The sequence below is a fragment of the Staurois parvus genome, unplaced genomic scaffold, assembly GCF_062004578.1.
Source record: "Staurois parvus isolate SC_StPar_1 unplaced genomic scaffold, SC_StPar_1.0 ptg000251l, whole genome shotgun sequence".
NCBI classification, from domain to species: Eukaryota; Metazoa; Chordata; class Amphibia; order Anura; family Ranidae; genus Staurois; species Staurois parvus.
Window position 1 is genome coordinate 5,531,696 of NW_028318047.1, and position 27,278 is coordinate 5,558,973.

At 41.0% G+C, this 27,278-nt stretch overlaps 1 protein-coding gene across 4 annotated transcripts in view; it reads left to right on the forward strand.

Moving 5' to 3' along the window:
* The window catches only part of COL18A1 (collagen type XVIII alpha 1 chain), a 234,908-nt gene extending 207,645 nt beyond the window's left edge, over window positions 1–27,263 (forward strand). For all 4 annotated transcript variants that reach the window (XM_089680860.1, XM_089680856.1, XM_089680857.1 and 1 more), the window contains 17 exons: window positions 1,702–1,767; window positions 2,329–2,373; window positions 2,469–2,513; window positions 3,613–3,684; window positions 3,782–3,826; window positions 4,072–4,114; window positions 4,227–4,298; window positions 6,855–6,889; window positions 8,368–8,463; window positions 10,561–10,720; window positions 10,831–10,904; window positions 14,486–14,614; window positions 17,209–17,238; window positions 17,318–17,536; window positions 17,619–17,816; window positions 19,125–19,240; window positions 23,973–27,263. In XM_089680860.1, coding sequence (XP_089536986.1) covers window positions 1,702–1,767; window positions 2,329–2,373; window positions 2,469–2,513; window positions 3,613–3,684; window positions 3,782–3,826; window positions 4,072–4,114; window positions 4,227–4,298; window positions 6,855–6,889; window positions 8,368–8,463; window positions 10,561–10,720; window positions 10,831–10,904; window positions 14,486–14,614; window positions 17,209–17,238; window positions 17,318–17,536; window positions 17,619–17,816; window positions 19,125–19,240; window positions 23,973–24,186 — 1,659 coding nt within the window. In that variant the 3' untranslated portion in view covers window positions 24,187–27,263. The remainder of the gene's footprint in view (window positions 1–1,701; window positions 1,768–2,328; window positions 2,374–2,468; window positions 2,514–3,612; window positions 3,685–3,781; window positions 3,827–4,071; window positions 4,115–4,226; window positions 4,299–6,854; window positions 6,890–8,367; window positions 8,464–10,560; window positions 10,721–10,830; window positions 10,905–14,485; window positions 14,615–17,208; window positions 17,239–17,317; window positions 17,537–17,618; window positions 17,817–19,124; window positions 19,241–23,972) is intronic.
* The last annotated feature ends 15 nt before the right edge of the window (window positions 27,264–27,278 follow it).

A 27,278-nucleotide genomic window follows, 5' to 3' on the forward strand; every position in this document is an offset into this window, starting at 1 on the left:
ACCCGTTCAGGCACTATACTAGCATTGGAGGTTTATTGTGTATGTGAGCGTGTTCCTGGCAATCAAGGGGTTAAATGTGATTACTGGTGTACTGATGGGCAATTGGGGAGGGGAGCGAAAACCACGGGAGTGTGAATCACATATATTACGTGATTTTGCGCACCCGTGCTGCCCTGTAGCAGTATTTCTACTAGAGGACGGCGTGGAAGCAGTTAAACATGTCCAGTAAAAAGAATATTAAAAATAAAATTTCGTCATAAATTTAGGCCAAAATGTATTCTGTGACATGTCTTTGCGTAAAAAATCCCAATACTTGTAAATGAATTGGTTCACGTGACAGTTATAGTGTTTACAAATGGCGGTATAGATACTGGAAATCTTTTTTTGTTATTACTAATAATGGCGGTGATCAGCGACTTATTGTGGGACTGCGGGGGACATTCTGACACTGGGGGGAACTGACTTGGTGTCACTGACATACCCAGTGACACCAATACAGTGATCAGTGCTGAAAAAAAAAGCACTGACACTGTACTAATGGCACTGGGCAGGAAGGGGTTAACAATGAGGGGTGATCAATGGGTTAACTGTGTGCTGGGAGCGTTATACGGGGGGCGGGGTGCTTCACAGTAAAGCATACTACTCTGGATGGCCCTGCTCAGCCATCCAGAGCAGTGTGCCCAAACTGACTGTTGGTAAACAAAGCAGCCCTCCTCCCCGTGGGTGATCCTCGGCAATCACCGGGCACCGGCGGGTAATCACCAGCTGGGACCTGGTGATCGACACCCGGGGCCACGATCGGCAACGTGGGTAGGGCTCATGCGCGCCCCCTACCCTGAATTGCAAAATCACGTATATATATATATGGCTATGTGGCACATGTTGGCCAAGCCAGAACAGCCATGGCTTTGGGCAGATGTTAACATTCATCACAAGGTAAGAGTGAGCCACTGCTCTGAGGAAGGGGGCCTGTTCCCCGAAACATGTAAGCTGACATTGTCCTCTATACACTTGTGACTTTTGGAGAGCAGACCTTTTTGAACTGTGGTTTTGTCATGCCTTCTTTTCTATTTGGCTTGTGAGTATATATGTGTAGTCTGTCACCACTTAAAGTGTTGGGGATAATGCGCCAGGCGTTTGCACCCTCTTTGTATTTTGTTTTTAAGGTAAGGGTGTACCCGGGACATGTAACAGGGAAGAAGGTTGGGATAGGGTGTTTTTCTGTAGTAACTTAACTACATGGCATTTTGGACCATTCCTCAGATCAAGGATGCTTGATTTATGTAGATTGTAGAGCTGACTGACTGGAGACAGCTTAAAATATGAAATGTAGGTTTCTTCTCATTGTCTTTTTAAATTCTGCCACTCTCAGAATCTAAATGAACTCCATATTACACCCAGATCGAAGGAGTGATTGATAAACCTACCCTGTTATTTGCTTTATAAAAATAATTACAATACACAGACTGTGGGTGGCCAGCATTAAACAGTAATTTATAATAATTAAATGGTACCTCCAAAAACTAAAGACAATTCATTCAATGGTAATCTTGTATACCGGATACATTTCTCATATCCAGAAGGGGTTGGTGTAATGTATCCATTTTTCAGCTACTTTCCTAATGGTTTTTACCATGTTACAATCATGAAATAGATGGTATTACTTGAAAAAGAGATATTAAACTAATCAATTTTCTCTAGGGAGAGAAGGGAGAGGCAGGAAGGATCCTGGGCCCTGATGGTACGCTACTTTCTGGAGGAGAGAAGGTAAGATGGAGTTGGTTTGTGTATGTTGGGGAGTTATGAATTACAGAAAAGTAGACATAACTGAGAGTAGGTAAAGACAGCCTTCAGCAAGGTCTTAAGTATGTGTGATCAAGGCCACAAAATAAAATAAAATATATATTCATTTAATCCAAGTTTGTTTTCCAAATGCTATTGCTTCCTGTATAAATCACTGTGTATCCAGACAATCTGTCCCCCCTTGCCTTCTGGGATCCATAGCAATAACATGATCTAATATGGCTACAGTTACACCCTTGGCCTTCAGTGGCCAAGACAGATTATCTGCAGACTGTTAAATATAATGACAATATTCAGATACATTGAATTCATTTATTTAAATCCCAGTGAAGCATACAGTGTAATTTCTCTTCTACAGTCACACACTAGGGTATATTTATATTCTTGATTTCTTCAATGTTTTTAAATGTTTGCATGCATAATATATGTTTGCAGTGTATATCCAAGTAAATAATCTGAATATATGTACAGTAATACTACAAGTTAGTCCATACTTTGATGTATAAACCTGTGCTTGTATTCAAGGGTGATATAGGACCAAGGGGCCCTTTTGGACCTATGGGACCAGTGGTAAGTGCATATATCCTAAACATAGAAAAAAGAGTGTTGGTTAGAAGGAGAAATATTAGGATCATAATGTCTATGATACATTCTTGTGTCACCAGGGACCTGCTGGACAGAAAGGAGAAATTGGACTGCCTGGAAGACCTGTAAGTATAATATGCAATATTTATTTCTTCTAGTTTTGGTTCTTGCCATGCCATGAATATGTTTTCCATTTTCCTTTGTTATATTTTCCCTTTCATTCAATTTTTATACCATCTTCAGCAAAATCCTATGTTCTTTAATTCAATAAAAACAGTTTCCCTCCCTATATGATTATCTTCTGTCTATCACATGGTCCATCTTACGCCACAATCTCTATTCTGCCTTAACTTTCCTTCTGTTTTACACTGTTTTTTGTAGTCCTGTAGTATGTTTTTTTTTTTTTTTTTTTTTTTTTTCAATTCATCACCTCTGTTGTCTTTTATTTCTCTGTTTGTTCTTGTTCTTTTTTCCACCCATGATTCCTTGTTTTCACTGTCATTTCTTCTAGCTACTTTATTTTTTTTATCCGCTCTTCGTTATATCTTCTAAACCAAATTTTCTCTTGTTCTCTGCATCTTTATGTACCTGCCCTCTTATGTTCCCTGTTTTGACCTTCTTTAATCAATCCCCTTTTTAGGAATATTAGCTAACAAGGTATACTCATTAAATAAAAGCATAAGCCCTTTTCCCATGCTTTTGGGCGGTTGAGTGTAAACGGAGTGGCCGTCAAGTTACATTCGACTGTCCTCTGGTCCGATCCTCGTAGATGGTGGGGGGAACATATCCCCTTCTGTTTCTTTTTAGCGGACTCGATTGGATTAGGGGCAGGCAGATGTAAACAGACACAAGTTTATACCCGATGGTCCATAGGAATGCATGGACCATCTAATCAGATCCCCCTGAAAATCTGACAAGGGGACCTAATTGGATTGCCCATGTGAAAGGGACCTAAGATAGGAATTAAAATCATTGTTAGTCCAATCTCTTTAAGTTCATGAAGCATTAGATAATGCCTTTACAGAAATTGATAACAATTCTAAATAGCTTTTAAAAGATATACTTTTGAAGCATGTCTCCATGCTGGAAGGCAATGTCTTTGATTATTTTTTGTTAATTTTCCCAGTGATTGTGTCTGCACTTTCTCCCTGTTTATATGGTTTTGTCTGCTCATTGTCTAATACAGACAAAAAAAACACACGTTATTTATACTTTTTTTTTCAGGGTCGTCCTGGTGTGAACGGACTTAAGGGAGAGAAGGGAGTATCTGCAGATCCTACTGGTTATGGAATTAGGGTAAGTTGAATATATCGATGAGGCAGTTAATGAAGACTATTTGGCTTACTTGGACCTGTTGTCATTTTTCATAACAATGCAATTTTTTTTAATTTAGGGCCCACCAGGTCCTCCCGGCCCACCTGGTCCTCCAGGGCAAACGGTAAGTTTTGTTCATATCTTACCTTGCCATATAATAAGGCATCCAGGCTTAGAAGGAGTTTCCAAGAAACATGTAAATTGCCTATCCCAAACTTTGACATCTGACTTTGCCTGCTGTTATTTTTAAAGTACACTGCTCTAAAGTCTGACCACTGAAATGTGACAGTTCTCACAGGAATATGTAATATTTTATATATATTATACAGTTCATAACCATTCATTTTCATTATCAAAACTTTTTTTTAGGTATATAGTGATCCGCGTTCTGGTGGGGCACAAGGTTATCCAGGTTCGTCATTGTACATTTACTGTCCCTGACATTATTGCATTTTGTTAGTACAGGTTAATTCTCCTTAGAAAGCTTTACCTTTATTTTATTGAGTTAATTGTTGTTATAATAGGTCAGAAAGGCGAGAGAGGATTTCCAGGATCGAAAGGTGATCAAGGAGACGTTGGCCCTCCTGGAGCACCAGGTAATAACAAACAGTAAAGATGGGATGTTCAATTTCAGCCTATGGAAGCTGTAAAACAATTAACAATGGCATCTTATTGAAGCTGAAGCATTCTTAGTAAAAAAGACATCATAGATGCCATTCAGATGATTTCTTTGCTTTAACAGCGAAAGAATTGTGTTTATTAAACACAAGCTTATCATTTTCTAGACTGCTATTGACCAATGATTCTCAAATTGTTGTCTGCAAGCAATGATTAGGTTTTTCTTAGTCACTTTCCGTAGTCTGCTGGTGCGATTTGGCAATGTACAAAGTATACAGAGCAATGGATTCCTATGCCATTTCCCAATCCTTTTGTCTGGATTGTGATACTAGTGTGAAAAACTTGGATTGGTTTTGATGGCCGGATCGTGAGTTAGAAAAGGTATTCAGCAGTTGGAGTGGAAAAGAATCTTTGCAAAACACTGAATAGAATAAGGCACCTAGGCAAAGTGGAAAAGCTGATGTCTTTAGTAGATTCAGCTGTGCAAGGGAGCCTTAAGTCGGTCATAGATGAATCATAATTCATCCGGTTTTGATGAACTGGTTGAATTTTGATCCATCTATGGGCAGGCTATTTGTACTGAAGTCAATCTGTTGATCGACTACAGTATAACCAGCCTGTCGGGTTTATTTCATTCAATCACTGTCGATGGCTATAGCCACAGGCAGTGATCGTTTTATTCTGACTGCAAGGAAACTTCCTGCGGTCAGAATACAATTGCTCTGTGGGAGGGATTCCCCTATCAACACTGACTGTGTTGTTGAGGAAATCGAGCTGATAGTGCTTGGGCCTGTTTCATAAGGTTTCACAGACATTGCGCACTGCCTTGTGCATAAAGTGTGCTTGTACGTCTTCTACATGTATGCAGAGAAGTGGTAGTCAACTTTCTTTATATAGGGGGCCTCAAGTGCGGTAATGTGCTCGGGGACTTGTTGGAGGTTGTGAACATATTATTATAGTTGTTGAAAACTGGGGACATACATAAGGAAGGTGTCATGGACTGGAGTCATATGACACGAGATTGCTTGAGATCATTACTATTACAGTGCAGTAGGAAAACAAAGATAAATCTGTGTAGAGTCCTCAATGGCTGCACAAAAGGTGTCAATGGGACGCAGGTTGGGCACCAGGGATGTAGAGGTTTTCTGATTTGATGTAGCATGGTGCTATTACATTAGCAGAAATGGCCTTATAGCCTGTGTTGCTTTATGTGTCTGTGTTGAGACCACAAGTTTCCTTAAAAGAATATTCCTGCAACTAGGGAAAAACACTTACAACATAAGAAAAAGCATGGCAACAAGTACAGTATGAAATGGTATAATGGTTCCTTTAGAATGTGTTTAAGATGACATGATAGGCAATGAATATTATGCATTTTTGCCTATTTACTGTACAGCATAAAATTCGCCTTTAGGATGCCAGTGGTGTTTTCACACCTACAGGCAATTATTGTCATGCACTGATGATATCAGTGTTTGATTGAATTATATGAAAATGTAGGCCTTATATACCCTCATTGTGTCCTGGTCAGTAAACATTACTAATAGTTAATTTCCCTTATCATCTGCACACCAGTTGAAATTTCAGAACAGACTGCTAGAAGGAACACCTAATTTTGCTGTTGAAATGAGAAAAAATAGCAGAACAGGAGTAGTTGAAACAAATCAGACCTATATTGTTTTCGGTTTCTAACTCTGGTAATGTCTTATTACAGTACCCAAAAAAAAATCAAGTTTAGGCACACATGTGAGGGTTCATTTGAGATGCTTCAGCATTTGAACAATAGCCTCAGGGAACCTGATTTTATAGCAAAGCACCCATACTGTATGGGTCAATTATTGCCCCAAATACTAATTACACAAAATCAGATATTTGACATACAGTTGCAAGAAAAAGTATGTGAACCCCTTGGGATTACGTGGAGTTTTGCATGAATTGGGCATAAAATGTGCTCTGACCGTCATCTAAGTCACAACAATAGAAGAACACAGTCTGCTGAACATAATAATACACAAACATTAGCTGTTGCCATGGTTTAATTGCACATAACATGTAAACATTCACAGTGCAGGGAGGAAAAAAGTATGTGAACCTTTGGACTTAATAACTGGTTGACCCTCCTTTGGCAGCAATAACCTCAACCAAACGTTTCCTGTAGTTGCAGATCAGACCTGCAGAACGATCTGGAGTAATTTTGGACCTCTCCTCTTCACAAAACTGTTTCAGTGTAGCAATATTCCTGGGATGTCTGGTGTGAATCGCTCTCTTAAGATCATGCCACAGCATTTCAATCGGGTTGAGGTCAGGACTCTGACTGGGCCACTCTTCTTCTATTGTTGTGACTTAGATGACGTTCAGAGCACATTTTATGCCCAATTCATGAAAAACTCCACGTAATCCCAAGGGGTTCACATACTTTTTCTTGCAACTGTAGGCAGTAGCCATTGGGACTGATTTATAACTGTAATGTCTTTTTATGATTTGATGGAATATTATTTAGATATTTCTCACCAAAGTTATATCTATGTTTGCAGGAACATTCCCATATGATTTCAGTACCTTTGGAAGGGTAAGTATAGTTGGGATAAGTGAAAATAAACACCTATGTAGGACTGTCCAATAATGCAGTTTGCATGAAGGGTCTTTCTTTATTTTGAGTATTTGCAAAATAGTTAGGATCTAATTTGAACTGAGGGGTAGACATAGTTTGTTAAAATGGGATACACCTTCAAATGGCCAGTAACCAGTAAACAATGCATTGCATTAAGCTACTAGTGTAAATGTTCTGCATCAATTAGCTTAGTGATATATTTGTGCAAAATAGTTTCTCTTTGTTTCATGCAGTCAGTCAGACTGTCTTTGTTTTCACTTCTGCAGTATTTTATGTGAGTTTCTATTTGAGGAAAACGTTAGTTTACTGCTTTGTTGAACACCTATTAAATCATGGTGACATGGCTGAATAGTCATTGTAGAGGCCCCATAACCAGTAAATGCGTATTTTGGCCTCATAAATGAAGCACCCTCCTAGTCAGCTAGGGGGAGTTAGATCCTAATGGTTGAATAGCAGCCCATGTGTAATAGTCAGAGGGGTCAAATTTTCAGTCAGGAACTGGAAGGCTCTGCAGACTCGGCCCTCTGGGACTTCCCCCTGCCTAGAACTTTGGAGAAAGTTCTAGAAGCAGTGGGCGGATTTGAGGAGTGGCTGATCTGCATATTCAAGGGACTTTGACCAAATCCCAACAGGAGGCTTGGCAATGGATCAGAATAGCCCATAAATATGAGTGAGCCTGTCCAGTGTGAGGGGCGTTGGAGGGAGAATTCGGGTGGAAGCTAGAGAGAAAGATGTGCGGATGAAGAAAAGAGGCTGCGAGGAGGCCCAGTGGGATGGGGCCTATCTGCCTGGAGATGGAAAGGAAGTAAGCTCAGAGGCCACCAGCCCCATGAGAGAGGACCACCTGTATGGCAGGGAAGGAGCGGCCCAACTTATAGGCCTGGTAGCAGCCACCAACCCACAAGTGGCACAGGAGAGGATCTGAGTGAGTACTGCTACACCCCCTGGACGGATAGCAGAAGAAGCACTCTGGTGGGAAACCGGATTAGCTATCTACCGGTAACATTCTAGTTCTTAAAGTGACAGGAACCGGATCCCCTGTTTAGGGACACCTCCAGATTGCTGGGTGAAGAGGAGATATTAATTTAGGCTCTGGGGTGGTACACTAAGGAGACACTGGCTAGCGCTCCAACAAAGACTGTGCTGCAGAAAAGGCTCGTAAATAGTTACAAGAAGTTGTCTTCAGGCATCCTGTACACCCCTAACCCTATCCCAGTTCAAATCCCCTATATAAAACAACAAAACATACGCTCAAGGACTGATTTCTGACTTTGGATGCAAGCTTTTGTGGAAATGTGCGATGCCTGGCTGTGCAGGGCTGTAGAGGGACTAAAGTCTTCTAGCGACTCCTAAGAGGGTAGTGCTGCATAAAGTATACATAAATAACCTGTGCAAATGACCTAAGGATTATAGACATTTTTGCTTCCTTTTCTAAGGGAGAGAAAGGACAAAAAGGAGAAACTGGCACTGGCACTGGCGATGGTCGGGGAATTCCAGGACCTCCCGGCAACCCTGGATATCCTGGACTACCAGTAAGTGAACAGTATGAACTCTTATGTGTTACCTATACTTGCCAAATTACCTTGCTTTGCAGTCTCAATTCTTTTGAAACCAAAAAAAAATAAGAGTTATCATAGGAAGTTGTAGCTTTGGTAACACCCCTCCCTCCTAGATTGTAAGCTCCAAGGAGTAGGGCCCTCCTATCCCTCTTGTATTGAACTGTATTGTTGCTGTATTGTCTTCCGTTATATTGGAAAGTGCTGAGCAAACTGTTGGCGCTATATAAATCCTGTATAATAATAATAATATGAGCAGACTAGGGCTAAATGTGGATGCCTCTGGAATGTATCTTATAATATTTCAGTTTTAAATTTGAAAGATTTTGGAGTCATGCCAACATCACATTTATCAGCTACATTATCACAGTTTGTGTTATTATATGTTTGGTATGTTATTTTTCACATATCTAGCATGATTTCATTGTGTTCAAAATAATAGCAGTCAGACATCACTAACCTGATCAATCACTGTTTTGGTAGAAATGATATTTCTACATGGCAAATAATTTACTAACAGGTGTAGTAGAGTAATAGAAATCCAACAGTCATGACATGCATGCTGCTGATTCTGTGTAATTGAATCACTAATTGAAAGGGGCATGTTCAAAATAATAGCAGTGTGGAGTTCTATTAGTGAGGTCATTCATTCTTTGAAAAACAAGTGGCAATTATTGCCCTTATTTAAGGACGGAAGGCAGCAAATGTTGTACATGCTGGTTACAGTGCATTTCTCTCTGAAATTCTGAGAAAAATGGGAAGTTCCAGACATTGTTCAGAAGAACAGCGTACCTTGATTAAAACGTTGATTGGAGAGGGGAAAACATATAAAGAAGTGCAGTAAATGATAGGCTGCTCAGCTAAAATGATCGCAAATGCTTTAAAATGGCAACCAAAACCTGAAAGACGTGGAAGAAAGTGAAAAACTACCACTCGAATGGATAGAAGAATAGTCAAAATGGCAAGGACTCAGCCAACAATCAGCTCCAGGAAGATCAAAGAAGGTGTAAGTACCTGTGAGTACTGTTACAATTAGAAGACGCCTATGTGAAGCCAAGCTATCTGCAAGAAGCCCCCGCAAAGTCCCACTGTTGAAAAAAAGACATGTGCTGAAGAGGATACATTTTGCCAAAGAGCACATTGACTGGCCTAAAGAGAAATGGCGCAACATTTTGTGGACTGATGAAAGTAAGATTGTTCTTTTTGGGTCTAGTGGCCGGAGACAGTTTGTCAGACGACCCCCAAACATTGAATTCAAGCCACAGTACACTGTGAAGACAGTGAAGCATGGTTGCGCAAGCACCATGATATGGGGATGTTTCTCATACTATGGTGTTGGGCCTATTTATCGCATACCAGGGATCATGGATCAGTTTGAATACATCAGAATACTTGAAGAGGTCATGCTGCCTTATGCTGAAGAGGAAATGCCCTTGAAATGGGTGTTCCAAAAAGACATCGACCCCAAACACACCAGTAAACATGCAACATCTTGGTTCCAGACCAACAAGATTGACGTTATGGAGTGGCCAGCCCAATCCCCGGATCTTAATCCAATAGAAACCTTGTGGGGTGACATCAAAAATGCAGTTTCTGAGGCAAAACCAAGAAATAGAGAACTGTGGAATGTAGTCCAATCATCCTGGGCTGGAATACCTGTTCACAGGTGCCAGAAGTTGGTTGACTCCATGCAACACAGATGTACAGCAGTTCTCAGAAACAGTGCTTATACAACTAAATATTAATTAAGTGATTGAAAGGAAAGCAAAATCTTCAAACATTTTTCAGTTTATATAGTGAATGTTTGAGTTTGTAAAGAAGAATACAAACACTGCTATTTTTTTGAACAGTCTAATATTCACTTTTCTTCAATTTTTTTAGAGGAACAACACAAATTTGATATATGTTTCATCATGTTTTGATTTGGAATAGAATGTGTAGTGTTCCCAATGCATTTGTGTGTATGGAAATAAAAGCTATTAGAAGGATTTTGAGCTTTATTCACTTTTTTCAACACACTGCTATTATTTTGAACACAACTGTATATTCATTTGTCACAAATTCTCTGTACAGGGTGCTAAAGGAGAAAGTATTCAAGGTCCTCCTGGCCCGCATGGCCCACCAGGAGCTCCTGGTGTAGGATATGAAGGAAGACAAGGACCACCTGGGCCACCAGGACCTCCAGGTCCTCCTGGACAACAGTTATATCCTGGACCTGGACCCAATAGACCAGGTTAGTATTGAACAAGCACTGTAAAACTTTGTTTATTTGATTAATGCATGAGGAACTGTAAATTTACAAGCAACACAAATAATAAAAAATATTGTTTTCATTTATTGCAGTTCTAAGTGTTCCAGGACCACCAGGACCCCCTGGGCCACCTGGAACCCCTGGAGGATCAGGAGGATATTCTGCGGTGAGGACTAAAAACTGCATCTCCATTGTTCTCATAAAAGCTATCTGACTTACAATGGAAAAGTAACATTTGACGTCAGTTATGATGCAAAAAAAGTGTTGTAATCTATTGAAACCAATTAGCAATGAGTCAAGTAATTAGTTTATGCAAAGATATCTTCTGTGTGAAATTAAAGCCTAAGAGAAGCCAAAATAAAAAACAGAAAAATAAGTACAATGAATATAACTTACAGTCAGTAGAATGTTACCCTTATGCTGATGCCTTTTGTTTTAGATGAAATCCTCCTCCATTCATGTCCACCCTCCCTACCCCTGCCACGATAACGTTCCGTTGTGGTGGGGGTTAATAAAACTAAGAAGCTGTCATAGGTTCTCATCAAGTTAACCTGACTATGCCCACCCTTTCTGCCCAGTTACAGAGTTAGTCTGGCTGAAAAAAGACAAAAGTCCATCCAGTTCAACCAAAAAAAAAAAAGTTATGATCCTATACCCACAGTTGATCCAGAGGAAGGCAAAAAAAACCAGCAAAGCATGATCCAATTTGCTCCTGCAGGGGAAAAAAATTCCTTCCTGATCCCCCGAGAGGCAACCGGATATTCCCTGGATCAACTTTACTTATAAATGTTAATATCCAGTTATATTCTGTGTATCTAAGAAAGAATCCAGGCCTTTTTTGAAGCAATCCACTGAGCTGGCCAGAAGCAACTCTTGAGGGAGTCTATTCCACATTTTCACAGCTCTCGCTGTGAAGAAACCTTTCTATGTTTAGAGATTCAATTTCTTTTCCTCCAGACCTAAAGAGTGCCCCCTTGTCCTCTGTGATGACCTCAGGGTGAATAACTCCACACAGAGTTCACTATATGAACCACTGATGTATTTATACATGTTAATCATATCCCCCCTTAATCTCCTCTTCTCAAGAGAGAATTAATTCAGTTCCTCAAATCTTTCCTCATAGCTGAGCTCCTCCATGTCCCTTATCAGTTTGGTTGCCCTTCTTTCTCCAATTCCCCAATGTTCTTTTTGTGAATTGGTGCTCAAAATTGAACTGCATATTCCAGATGAGGTCTTTGTACCGGGGTAATATGATCTCTCTCTCTGGAGTCTATACCTCTTTTAATATGAGAGAGGATTTTGCTCGCTTTAGAAACTGTAGCTTGGTATTGCATGCGATTATTAAGCTTATGATCTACCAGAACCCTCAGATTCTTCTCCACCATTGATTCCCCCAGTTGTACCCCCCTAGTATGTATGATGCATGCATATTCTTAGCCCCCAAGTGCATAACCTTACATTTATCAACATTAAACCTCATTTGCCACATGTACGTTGGAGACATCCTGTAAGGACTTTATTCCACTGCACAGTTTGGTGTCATCTGCAAAGATTAAAATGGTATTTTTAATCCCAGGCCCTATATCGTTTATAAATATATTAAAAAGTAAGGGTCCCAACACTGAACCTTGGGGTACACCACTGACGACCCTAGATCATTCAGAGTATGAATCATTAACCACTACTCTCTGAATACAATCGTTTAGCCTGTTTTCTTTCCATTTACATACAGATTTTTCCAAGCCTGTACACTTTACCTTACACATTAGCCATGTGTGGGGAACTGTGTCAAACGCTTTTGCAAAATCCAAGTGTACCACATCCACCACCACCCCTCTGTCCAAGGTTTTGCTCATCTCCTCATAAAAAGAAATCAGATTTGTTTGACAACTTCTGTCTTTCATGAATCCATGCTGTCTGTTGCTTAAAATATTTTTAATCTATGTGGTCTTTTATTAAACTCTCCAGTATCTTCCCAACTATAGAAGTTAAACTAACAGGTCCATAATTACTTGGTAAAGATTTTGACCCCTTTTTAAATATTGGCACCATAGTGGCCTTACACCAATCCAGTGGTACTATGCCAGTCATTAAAGAGTCCCTAAAAATTAGAAACAATGGCTTTGAAATGATAGAGCTCAATTCTTTAAGGACCCATGGGTGTATGCCATCCGGTCCAGGTGCTTTATTCACCTTTATTCTGACAGTTCTGCCGTTCATATTCATATTACAGCTTCTATGAATGGAGGGGCATACCTATAAATCATCTTCCATTCATAGGTCCTGTTTCATTCATAGATGCTATAGTATGGCTTCTATGAATGGAGCAGCCTGGAGGAAAGGGTTTGTATAGTCAAGCTCTCTTGATGAGAGCTTGTGACAGCCTCTTAGTTAGACTTTTGGAGGTTTGGCACTGATTGACCACAGTCCTTTAACCTCTTGCCGACCGCGCATAGCCGAATGACGGCTTCACCGCGGCCGGCCAGTTCTGGGTGGACGTCATATGACGTCCTCCCAGAATGCGCTCTCCTGCGCGCCCCAGGGGGCGCGCACCCGGCGATCTCCATGATCGCTGTGTCCTACGGACACAGCTGATCACGTGATGTGGTAAAAGGCCAATCACAGCGGCCTTTTACCACCTGATCAGCGGTGTCCAATGACACGCTGATCAGAGGGAAATGCAAGTGCCGGTTCTCGGCTGCATTTTCCTCACACTGTCAGATCGTGAGGAAAGTACTGCCGAGAACCGGCAGTTGTCAGAGCGGGGATCGGCACCGATCATCAGGGCACTGATGATCAATGCCCTGATGATCGGTGCCCAGCAGTGCCACCCGCAAGTTCCGCCCAGCAGTGCGCCCACTAGCTCCGCCCACCCGTGCCCAGCAGTGCACCCACCTGTGCCCAGCAGTGCACCCACCTGTGCCCAGTAGTGCACCCACCTGTGCCACTCTGCAGTGCCACCTACCTGTGCCCAGAAGTGCCACCTACATGTGCCCTGCAGTGCCACCCACCTGTGCCCACCCACCAGTGCTGCCCACCAGTGCCACCCACCAGTGCAGCCCAGCAGTGCTGCCAGTCAGTGCCACCAGTCAGTGCCCAGGGGTTGTGCCAGTCAGTGCCCAGCAGTGATGCCAGTCAGTGCCGTCTATCAGTACCCATCATCAGTGTCACCTATCAGTGCCGCCTATCAGTGCTGCATATTAGTGCCGCCTATCCGTGACACCTCATTAGTACTGCCTATCAGTGCCCTTTAGTGCTGCCTATCAGTGCCCATCAGTGCCGCCTATCAGTGCCCATCAGTGCTGCCTCATCAACGCACATCAGTGAAGGAGAAAAAATGCCTGTTTGAAAAATTTTATAAAAGAAAGAAACTTTTTTTTTTTTCAAATTTTTTGCATTTTTTTATTTATAGCGCAAAAAGTAAAGCGCACAGCCACCAAAAGAAAGCTCTATTTGTGAGGAAAAAATATGATCAAAATTTCATATGGGTACAATGTTGCATGACCGCGCAATTGTCAATCAAAGTGCGGCAGCGCTGAAAGCTGAAAATTGGCCTGGTAAGGAAGGGAGTATAAGTGCCTGGTAGGCAAGTGGTTAATCTGCTTCTATATGTGCCATCATTTCTTCACAAAAAGTGACCTGTTGTTAAGACTAACACCCGATGTCTACATCTTGAGGTATGTCTTATATATAGAAATAATGCTATTCTATCTTGTGTTTTAAATGCCCTCTTCCTTGTTCCATTAGGCCACAGTATTGCAGACTTATCAGACAATGCTAAATCTGCGGCAGTCCTTGCAGGAAGGGACCATTGTACTAGTGCTGGAACAAGCAGAGTTGTATGTACGAGTCAGAGATGGCTTCAGAAAGATTCTTGTGAGTATCACTGTTCTGTGTCAAAATCTAATGATTAATTGTTTTTTTACCATCCATTGATCAAATCCTATCTATGTTAAACTCTAGTATCTACATTCTGAAGAAACAAGGACGAATCAGTCATTTTTTATCTCCAGTTTTTTTTAAAAATTTAAATGCTCGAAGGCAGATTCACACACTTGTGGTGCACTATTGGACACGTATTTGCTCGTTAATGTGAATTTCTTTAAGTAAACCCGTTCATTTTGAATTGGCTGTCAGCATACTGCAATGTGATTTTTAATGATCCTGCATCTTTTCTTGTAATGCAGTGCACCACAATTGACAGTGAGGTTGAAATGAAGTGCACCACACTACATTACAGGCCTTATGGCAACCTGTGGTAAAACAGATATTTTACTGCATGTTACTACAACACACAGATGTTAATAGCACCAGAATAGCCACTTTCAGGCAAGGGCGGACTGACCATTTGGAAACTCGGGCACTGCACGAGGGCCCGGGGTCAGTAGGGGGCCCCATGAGATGCCCCTGGTACCTTTTTATAGGCATTTTTGAGTTTGGGCAAAGACACAGGGGCCCCATGATCCCCTATTGCCCAGTTGCCCCATGAGTTGTCAGTCCGCCCCTGCTTTCAGGTAAACCTGCCCATAGATGTTGGTTTAAGGAGGAACTGTGGTTATTGCCCACAGAAACCTTTTATTGTTCCAGTGTATTATGGGAGAATGAAAGAGAACCTGATTGGCTGTTAGGGCCAACAAAAATAGCTCTTTTTTGTGACAATATGGTAAATCAACTGTAAACCATCATTTACTCCAGAGGTAATCTGGCTAGACGCAAAAACATACATAACAAAGCTAATGCAGGCAAAACTTTAGTTTTGAGTAAATAATATGTTGTCTTTGTTTATTTAAAATAACAGCTTTTCAGAATAAATCTGTAAGTGTGTAGTGAGCACTGACACCATGCATTATGCTTTTATGTCACTTAAAAGGACTATAATGGCTTTGGGTCAATTTATTTACTTATTTTTTAATTTACAGGCTTTTTAATTAGATGAGCTGATGTTTCATATTTGTTTTTTTTACTATATGTGTAAAATTATTGTTTTGCAATAACACAATTAAAACATGATAAAAGATTCCCAGAGAACTATGAGTTGGCTAAAGACAACACACAGCAGCAGCTGCCTACCTGCTGGCTAATGGTGTCTGATGTCTAACTTTGGACTGAACTGTCTGATAAGGGACCAGTCAGTGCTGAAGAATAATTTAGTTCTTTTGTAAATTTCAGCTGAACACCCTCTAGTGGGCATGAAAAATACAGGTTATCTACCTGCGGGCTATGAAAACAGAATATTAACACTACGTTTATTTTTACGTGACTGAAAAAAATTCTGCCTGTAATAAAGCCAGGAATGAGTTAGAAATGGAACACCTCCACATCCCATTTAATCATGACACAAGGCCTCTCCGCAGCTGCATTGCTTCTGAATAGACTGTGTTCACCTGACTTACAGTAAACATCAAGGGTACTGCAGCAATCACAGGTGCTTGGCGTTCTCAGTGCAGTACAGGAGTGCTCTTGGAAGTAGGCCTAGGAGATCTGGACTCCCCTGCAGCTTCAGAATTGCTTTTACACAGCCCTGTAATAGCTCATCATGTGATGTGAATTAATGTTTTCTAGACACACCATCAATTTTATGCATTTCTTTGATTCCAAGTACAGCCCCAATTCCAAAGATAACAAGCCGAAAGGTCCCTTTCCTCTTTAGCCTAGAGGACACGGCGGCACCCATAGTTGCCAATAAAATTTTAACATTTTGATTCTTCTGACTACAATTTTCCACTTTGCCACAGACCATTTTAAATGAGCTTTGGCCCAGAGAAGACAGCAGCGCTTCTGGATTATGTTGAGAAATGGCTTCTTTGTATGATAGAGCTTGATAGAACTTTGCATTTTTGAATGGCTTGGCAAACTGTGTTCAGTGATTTTTGGAAGTATTCCTGGGCCCATGCAGTAATGTTCATGCTTGTTTTTAATGCAGTGCCATGTGAGGGCCCAAAGATCCATCTAGTATTGCGTTTTGGCCATGTCCCAGACGTCTCCAGATTCTCTGAATCTTTTCATGACATTATATGCTGTAGATGATGATATACAGTATTTAAAGTCTTTGCAATTTTACATTGAGGAACATTATTCTGAAATTGTTCAACAATTTTTAGTAGTTACTTTTCACGGATTGGTGAATCTCTGCCCATCTTTATTTCCGAGACACTCTGACTCTCTAAGATGCTCTTTTTATACACAGTCATGCTACTGACCTGTTTCCAGTTAACTTAATCAGTTGCAAAATGTTATTCCAGCTCTTCCTTTTCAGTACCACTTACTTTGCCAGCTTTTTGTTGCCCTGTCCCAACTTTTTTGAGATGTGTTGCTGCATCACAGTTTCTCAACTTTTTTGGAATTTGGGTTGCACATCCTGTATAAGGCATTTTCATGTCCGCACATTGCAGTAATTTGAAATATTTTCAATATTTTCATCTGGAAGTATTGTAGACTTTAATACTAATGTTTAAATTTGTGTTTTCTAGCTCGGAGAATATGTAACCAATAATGGCCAGGTAGGTCTCACTCCTTTCGTGTTAGTTTCTGATATTTTAAACTGTGACTGGTTAGTGAGTGAATTGGTTTTTCTTACAGGGTAATGAAATTGCTGTGAAAGAGCCTCCTGTGGTCATTTATCCCTCTGGTAACAGAGACTCTGGATCCTATCAGTCTACAGATGTGCATGAGCCTCCCAGGAACGAAAGACCACCACCAGTTAATCCCCATCCTCCACAACCACCACCTCCAGTGTTCCCCAATCCAGAGCCAGAAAGCAGTGCACCCATACATACACACCAGGAGTACCAGGCAGCAGTAAGCACACGTTGAAAACTATCAAATGCTATTTAGTCCTTTTTTTGGTTTGCATATTTACATGTCACATTTCCCATTGCAGCTACACTTAGTGGCTCTGAATGCACCACTAACTGGCAGCATGCGCTCCATACGTGGTGTGGACTTCCAGTGCTTTGAACAAGCCCGCAAAGCTGGACTTCACGGAACATTCCGAGCATTCCTTTCCTCACGTCTTCAGGATCTGTACAGTATTGTTCGCAAAGCTGACAGGCTGTCTGTGCCAATCGTCAATCTCAGGGTGAGTCTCGCTGTACGTGGTTGCAGCCCATGAATTTGATGAAAGAGAAGTATACTCTGTATGGAGTGACAGCTCAAGCCACAGCTCTACCTCTGACAAATTTCACATTAAAATGCAATGTAGGAAGCACTTAAAGGGTATGCCCAAGTATTACCAAAACTTTCCTCTCTCTCTTTCTAGAGCAGTGCTCCTCAACCTTTTTGAGACGAGGGCCTGGTAAATTTTTCCAAAACCCCCCAGGACGCAAAAAAAAAAATAAAGCTTATACTCACACAATAAAATTATTGGAATGCAAAACATGCATTGAAATAAATGTTGGAAGGCTCTGGATGGGGCCAAGTGTGAGTGAGTGTGTGTATGTGTGTGTGTGTGGGGGGTCACATTTGCCCTACAGGATCAGGTTTCTGGAGGGGGCTTGGGGGCACTGTTGGAGGTTTACGGGCATTGTGGAGGGCTAGAGGCTCTTCAGCAAACTGCATCCACTGCGAAGGGCTTGAGGGTTCTCTGGGCCATTGTGGGCCACCATGGGAGACGGGAGGCATTATCAAAGCTGGGAGGCACTGTAGAAGGGTTATAGATCTGCAGCTGGCTGGAGGCCCAAGAAAAGGGAGGCCACAGCCTGGTGATTGAGAACCACTGCTCTCTAGAGCATGTCCCAGCATTCTTTTTTATGTTCCTTTATAAACAAAAATCTTAATTGACTGTTACGTTATCATCAGACCTGTAAAAATTCTTGCAGGAACAACTGCTGGGAGGACAGTTCCTACTAAGGTAGGCAGGCTCCCAGAACTACATCTTCCTAGAGCCCTTTTCTCTACACAGAGTGTGTAGCCAGACTCTTGTGAGACAAGGCAGCAGCAGTTTTGATTTGAAATAAATCAATGTATTCATGTGGAGTGGGACAGTAAGGGATAGGGACAGAGTTCTGTAATCCAGCAGTGGAGAATTTGGCAGGACTGACTACAATCCTTGGGATTATAGCGTAGTAAAGACACAGTGTTTTCAGACAAAACAGGAAGTTAGGAGCACACTCATTTCCTGGCAAAGCATCAGGTAATTTTCTGTACTTGCAGCATTTTAAAGGAATAAAACATGAGGAAACGTGCATGTATTGCAGAGATGTAGGAATATGTTTTTCTGGCCCTGACATACACTTCAATTTGGTTAACAGTTTGTATTATATAGTTTTATAATGGCCTGTGCATGCCTATGAATGAACAACTGTGACCACTGGGTTTCCTTTATATAAAACATTTATCTATCTACATACCCATTTTTAATATCATGTGACACATCTGTGTATTATAGGATGAACCACTGTTTGACAACTGGGAGGCCCTTTTCTCTGGCTCAGAAGGACAGATGAGGCCTGGAGCTCGCATTTACTCATTTGATGGAAGAGATGTTGCAACAGATTCTACTTGGTAAGTTAAACACCTATTTGCTAACACAGAATATATGCGTTCTGGGCATTTGTTCCTGATTGAAAAGGTCCTAAGTGTGCGTACCACTGCGTTTAGCCCCATCTAGCCACAGCAGCTTGCCATAGACTTGGACAGGTTGCAGGGGCTGGATGCTGCACCTGTTCCATCCTGGTGCATCAAAACACCAGGAGGAATGCACAGTAGCTAGATAGTCCCAGGGGCAAGTGGCCTTAAATGTTTTGGGGGCACATGGTCCAGTGTGTGATTAAACAATTATACCAGGTGCTAATCATCAACAAGATTACAAATTCATTAAATCAAATCATCTGTGTGGGAGGAATGAGGAAACTGTGTGATGAAAAGCCATGCTCTACTTATGAATGGAGGTTCCCTAAAGACAGTTCAGCGTCTTGCGTGTCTGTTCAGTGGTTTTGCACAGAGGAGCCCCGATCCTCCTTGAGTCTCTACTGGAGCTACTGCCCCCCCCCCCCCTCCTGCTGAGTGCCCACATAGCAAGCAGCTTGCTATGGGGGCACCTGAGCAGGCTCGTTCCTGAACTGCTGCTTTGTCTGTCCATTCAGACACTTAGCATGTATCTGCTCCACCCCCCTGCTGCTGTGTCAGCCAATGAGGCAGAGCCACTGCTCTCGTGCACATTGTTGGATTGAGATGGGGTTCAGGTAAGTATTAGGGGGCTGCTGAACACAGAAGTTTTTTTACCTTCATGCATAGAATGAATGAAAGTAAAAACTCTTGAGCCTTTACAACCACTTTAAAGCACAGTGGCTGGCCAAGGACAATTCATGCAGCAGACAAAAGACAGTTCATGCTAACCTACCTTCACAATCAGAGGATGTCCAATGGTGCCATCAGCTCAGACTTCGCAGATACCAGTGGGACACTGGTATGTCCATCTATAGTCCAGAAGAATGTGGTCGTACGGCGGTCTTCATGGAAGACTAAAAGTCTAATGGAAGCATGTGCTTTGGATGGATGAGTCCAAATGTGGAATGTTTGACTATAGCTGAAGGTAGTTTGTTCACCCAAGAAGTAAAGAACAGTACAAGAGTGAGTGGCTGCAGATAAAAGGGAAGCATGGTGAAGGTTCCTTTCAGGTTTGGGGCTACCTTTCTGCATGTAGATTTGGGGATTTATTCAGAATTAATAGTCTCTTCAATATTAAAAAGTACAGGCAGTTACTTGTACATCATGCAATACCATCAGTTTACCTAGAAGAAATAATGCTGTTGGTGTGTGGTGCACACACCAAATGGTGATTTGATTTAGTGTAATTTAACTAACACCCAATAATACATGTTCTATTATTTCATGTTCCTTGCTTCTAGCCATTCATTTATTAAACTCAAGCATTAAACCTCAGATAAGCTTTAACCTGTTGATGCAATTTCAAATGTAATTTTCAATATTTTTAAATCTCCAGACTTCTATTATCCAGGTATAAAGTAGGCGCTTCCTTTTATATATAATATATAGGTTAACAGTGCCTTGTCCCTGTCAAAAATGTGCCCCTGTGTGTTGTCACTAAGGCTTCTGATGGAGACTACAAATGGCCATTTTAACACACATTATGCAGGCATAAGCCAACGTTATCATCTTCAGGAAACCAACTCAGAGATATGCCTTGGAGTCATTATTGGAGTGCTTGTAGACAGAAAGTGGCTGCAAATGCAGGAGATCAACAGAACTGATATACTGTAGGATAAAAACATGACAAAACAAGTATTTATGAAAAAACAATTATGGTTTATGTTGCACAGTAATTTAGCAAACTGTAGGGGCTATTTACTAAACCTGGAGAGTGCAAAATCTGGTACAGCTCTGCATAGAAACCAATCAGATTCCAGATTTAATTGACGAAGTTTAATTGAACAAGCTGACATTAGAAGCTACATATATATAGAAAGTGCAGCGCTAAAAGAAATATGTATGGTATATACAGTGGGGATCGAAAGTTTGGGCACCCCAGCTAAAAAATTGTATTAATGTGCATAAAGAAGCCAAGGAAAGATGGAAAAATCTCCAAAAGGCATCAAATTACAGATTAGACATTCTTATAATATGTCAACAAAAGTTAGATTTTATTTCCATTATTTACACTTTCAAAATAACAGAAAACAAAAAAATGGTGTCTGCAAAAGTTTGGGCACCCTGCAGAATTTATAGCATGCACTGCCCCCTTTGCAAAGCTGAGACCTGCCAGTGTCATGGATTGTTCTCAATCATCGTCTGGGAAGACCAGGTTATGTCAATCTCAAAGGTTTTAAATGCCCAGACTCATCTGACCTTGCCCCAACAATCAGCACCATGGGTTCTTCTAAGCAGTTGTCTAGAAAACTGAAACTGAAAATAGTTGACGCTCACAAAGCTGGAGAAGGCTATAAGAAGATAGCAAAGCGTTTTCAGATGTCAATATCCTCTGTTCGGAATGTAATTAAGAAATGGCAGTCATCAGGAACAGTGGAAGTTAAAGCAAGATCTGGAAGACCAAGAAAAATATCAGTCAGAACAGCTCGCAGGATTGTGAGAAAAACAATTCAAAACCCACGTTTGACTGCACGATCCCACCAGAAAGATCTGGCAGACACTGGAGTTGTGGTACACTATTCCACTATAAAGAGATCCTTGTACAAATATGGTCTTCATGGAAGAGTCATCAGAAGAAAACCTCTTCTACGTCTTCACCACAAAAATCATCATTTGAACTTTGCAAATGAACATATAGACAAGCCTGATGCATTTTGGAAACAAGTTCTGTGGACCGATGAGGTTCAAATTGAACTTTTTGGCCGGAATGAGCAAAGGTACATTTGGAGAAGAAGGGGCACAGAATTTAATGAAAAGAACCTCTGTCCAACTGTTAAGCATGGGGTTGGATCAATCATGCTTTGGGGTTGTGTTACAGCCAGTGGCACAGGGAACATCTCACGAGTAGAAGGAAAAATGGATTCAATAAAATTTCAGCAAATTTTGGATGGTAACTTGATGCCATCTGTGAAAAAGCTGAAGTTAAAGAGAGGATGGCTTCTACAAATGGATAATGATCCTAAACACACCTCGAAATCCACAGGGGATTACATCAAGAGGTGTAAACTGAAGGTTTTGCCATGGCCTTCACAATCTCCTGACCTCAACATAATTGAAAATCTATGGATAGACCTTTAAAAGAGCAGTGCGTGACAGACAGCCCAGAAATCTCAAAGAACTGGAAGACTTTTGTAAGGAAGAATGGGCAAAGATACCTCAAACAAGAATTGAAAGACTCTTGGCTGGCTACAAAAAGCGTTTACAAGCTGTGATACTTGCCAAAGGGGGCAGTACAAGATATTAACTCTGCAGGGTGCCCAAACGTTTGCAGACGCCATTTTTTTGTTTTCTGTTATTTTGAAAGTGTAAATGATGGAAATAAAACTAACTTTTGTTGACATATTAAAAGAATGTCTAATCTGTAATTTGATGCCTTTTGGAGATTTTTCCATCTTTCCTTGGCTTCTTTATGCACATTAATACAAATTTTTAGCTGGGGTGCCCAAACTTTCGATCCCCACTGTATATACATATACATATGCTCCAAAAAATGTTTATATCAGTATACCACAATAAAGTGTTAAAAACAATGAATAGACGAATAGTGACAGTTCGTGATAGGTGAACTATTCAGAAGTTGATAGTGACTTTTCCAATCCTGTGGTCTGGTGACAAATAGTGAAAATGCGCACTCACCGGATGCGTATTTTTAATACGCCTGTGATAAATAAACCAGAGGTCCCCCTCATTGGATGGGATGGACGAGCTGGGCCGTTTAGCGGACTCTCCTTTCCCTGGGTGTAGAGCGGCCAGACTGTTACCTCCCTCTGGGAAATGGACAGGATACTGGGCAGCCTACATCAGGGCATGCGTCATCCTTAGAGCGGTATCAGGTGTCACAGGCTTAGGATGCTCGGGCTCTAGAACGGATATGGGGCTCACCGCAGAGCCAGCAAGAAATAGCCCATAGTGTAGTAGTTTTAAAACTGGTATTTATTAATCCACGTGGTAAAATAACTCAGATATAAATAAAAGCAAGTAAAAAACAATTACTGACCAAATGTGCAAAAAGACGTCACGGCATGCAGGCCCCTTTAAAGACGCACGCCCTGATGTAGGCTGCCCAGTATCCTGTCCATTTCCCAGAGGGAGGAAGGAGAGTCCGCTAAATGGCCCAGCTCATCCATCACATCCAATGAGGGGAACCTCTGGTTTATTTATTACAGGCGTATTGAAAATACACATCTGGTGAGTGCGCATTTTCACTATTTGTCACCAGACCACAGGATTGGAAAAGTCACTATCAACTTCTGAATAGGTCACCTATCACGAACTGTCACTATTCATCTATTCATTGTTTTTAACACTTTATTGTGGTATACTGATATACAATTTTTTTGGAGCATATGTATATGTATATATATACCATACATATTTCTTTTAGCGCTGCACTTTCTATATATATGTATCTATAAGGTTTAGTTTTTGGTTACCTTGCGTGCTATAGCTGCTATTATCTGAAGCGCTCACTGATTACATTTTCTTTATGACATTAGAAGCTGATTGGCTACCATGAAGAGCTGTTCCAGATTCTGAGTGCACCAGTTTTAGTAAATCTCCCCTATATGTCATTTACTTAGGATTTGCATCTACACTAAGTATCACATTTCTTGTCCTTATACACTAGGCCACAGAAGATGATCTGGCATGGATCTGACACCAAGGGTCGGCGTGTAGCAGAGAGCTACTGTGAGATCTGGCGCACAGATGAAGGCATAGTCACCGGCCAGGCTTCCTCTATCACAAACGGGAAACTCCTAGAGCAGCGTCCTCAGAGCTGCAATAAGAACTTTATTGTCTTGTGCATTGAAAACAGCTTCATGCCTGCAGGCCAGAAGTAAGAGCACGCTGAGCAGTCAGAGTGGTGCTGATGCTGACAGAGGCTGCACACGGACTTCCTGAGATTCCTTCTTGCGTCCAGAGACCAAAGAGTGTGTGAAGCTGCTCTTTTGTGAACATTTATGTGCAGCATTACTGTCCCCTGGCTTCATGAGGCCACATCACTAGGATACACTGTCTGAGCTATTCCCTGCCTCAGCTTGACAACAGACCTTTTAAGAAATTTCCAGTTTTTACATCCTGAAAGAGGCTGCAAATCTGAAACCACTATGAAAACCCAGCTGATAGAACGTTGACCCTATCTGTGCCCTTTCTACTGAAAGCCCCATCTTGGCCAGAGCCAGTGGTGGCCTGTAAGCAAACTGTCCTAAGAAGACGCAGCCTGAGAGCAGACATAATGGATGCAGCGCTCACTGACGCATCCAAGTTGGAATAGTCTTTATTTTATTCTGTAATATTTAACCACTTGTAGTTACAGAGACACACGCATATCCCTTCATTAATCTCTTGTGAATGTCTTTCCTAGGTCTCTCAATGTCAAACATCTGGTAATTACCACTATATTTATTAGAGTACAGCTCCCTAAGAAACTTTTATGAATGTGTACCTACAGGACCCAGTATTTACTGAGCAGCCTTCAGATTTAAGAATACTTCTAAAGTGTTGTCTTTAGGTTGGTTATTGCAGTAAATGCTGTTTTCACTATACCGAGGCTGCTCTATACTTGACCTATGTAGCCCGATGAGGGTACTTTGGACCTTGCTATTGGTTATTCAGGATGTATGTGTTGGAAATCACTGTTATATATATTTTCTTAAACATGTTTCAGAATGAGATGAATAGAAAGAGAAGCACGGGTCCACATTACCCTGAGATTCCCCAGCTCTACGAGGCATAAAACCAATGGGTATGGATAGAGTAGGAAATAGTTAAAACCCCTATTTTTTTTGTCATCAGTGTTCCATTGGAGAGATTTTTTCTTTTCTTTCTGTCCTGTAGCCAAAACAGGAAGTGAGAGGAAATCTGTAATGAAGTAAGGGAAATCCCTTCCTGGACAGTTGACATCAAAACATGTGTCCCCACTGGAAGATTTTCTCTCTATTACTGTTCTATTGGTATGTCAAAATTATGAATTTTCAACCATTCCTTTCCCACTGGTCACCAAAAAAAATAGAGAGGTTACTCTCTCTAGTCGAGGCACAGACAGCAATAAGAACCTGATTGAGGTTCTAACCCTTCTCTATCCAAACCAGAAAAAAAAAGTATTTTTTTTAAACTTAGGTAGTATTTTTTAAATTAAGCTCAATTCATAAAGCTATACCATAGGTGTTATATGCCAAAATAATTGTGCCTGTTTGTTTCAGCTGTCATTGCTGATGATAATGGAAATAAGGAAAAATAAAGATTGTTTTGGCCTCGTAGCAAAAGAAACCCCCTTCATCTCAAAGGCACATTCTACAGTGATTCACAATACTAATAACTTACATAGTATTTTTAGAATAGGAGCATTAATTTTATCCACATTTATTTCTCAGGTGCTAATGCTACTCACATACATCACTCTGTAGCCAGCTAGGTCTGGGCCATTGTGTGTATTGAGGCTTTAGAGACATTACATGGTCTGCTATAGCTATAGTTACACCCTGGTTATGGCCTAATGCATGGAGCCTATTATCTGAAACAAACATTTGCTGCACTACCATATTGAACCACTAGGAGGAGCCATCATACCACAATAATCCTGCCTGCCATTAGTTGCAAGAAAAACTTATTTAGGTCAGTTTTGCTAAAACCCATCCTGTGTGTATGTAGCACTGGTCCAGGTAAAGCACCCATGAATACACGCCCTTTATTGTGTGCACTAAACCAGTTCAATTACTTTGTTTCCCGTACGGAGCAAGCCCAACTATTAGTATTGTCTCTGTTTACAAGGTAACTACAGTAGTACACCTGCAGATAACCAGCTGTAATAAACCTATGCCATACCAATTGTTTTAATGCCCTGTACTCTGATACAATACTAGACAAAGACATAGTTTCTAAAAGTAAGCTGCAGAGAATAGCAGAGATTAGGTTTGTGAGGTGTTACCCTTTAAGGTCTGGCAGAAAACACATTTACATGTCTATAAGGAATCTAAGGGCTTCCATTACTGACCTTTCTGAAAATGTTAGTTGCCTGGCTGTTAAGCTAACCTACTGATTTCAATAAGTCGAGTCACTGACCAAGAACAAATATGAAGATCAAGAAAGTCAACAGGTCTTTATCTCAATACTTACTCTGGGTCAAGAACTAAACATATGAAAGCAAGAATGGTCAGCCAGGCAACTAGCATCTGTAATAAGAGAAGACAGCAATCGCAGCCTCTGTGTTTCTCTGGTGAACAGTTTCTTTGAAACCTTAATGGATTATCATTTAACCTTCATTATGTTTGATTTACCTGTACTAGAAGACATATGGTTATTGTAATACATCTAGTGTTCACGAATGCTATCTCTGTAAGTTGGACCTTTAGGGCCATCAAGGTTTTGCTGTGTATTGCCAGGTTAAGGGGAGGGGCTCTGACAACCCTAAAAAACAATGGCAGAAACCAGATTGTCTTGCTCAGGGTTGTTTGGTTTCTGAAGAACCTGTGAGATCTGAAGAATAAGCATCCATTTTTTTTCTGTTTAATTCATCCCACAGCTATGTTTTTATAACTGGGCGAAGCTAGCCTTTCAATTGCATTGTTACCTGTATTTAAAGCAAGGTGCTGCATTTCAAGATCTCTTTGCTGCTGGCTGTATGTATGTGTTAAGGGCTGCAATCCGGTTGTTAGAGTGCCTTAGCAGTGTACACGTTTGTTGTAGGCCTTGTGCAGCTGGGAATGCACATAGGTGTTTGATGCTAGGAAGTCACCAGTGAACACGCATATCCCTCATTTGTCTAAAAGGTGCTAAAAATCTTTATTTTTTTAAATGCTTTTAGAATATTTTAAGACGGGGAAACAGATGGAAGTTGGCTACCATAATCTTTGTATTTTAAAGAAGAAAATCAAGCCTGTGGATGTTTCAAGTTCATGTCTATAAATACTTCCTAGGACTAATGTGTGGTGTG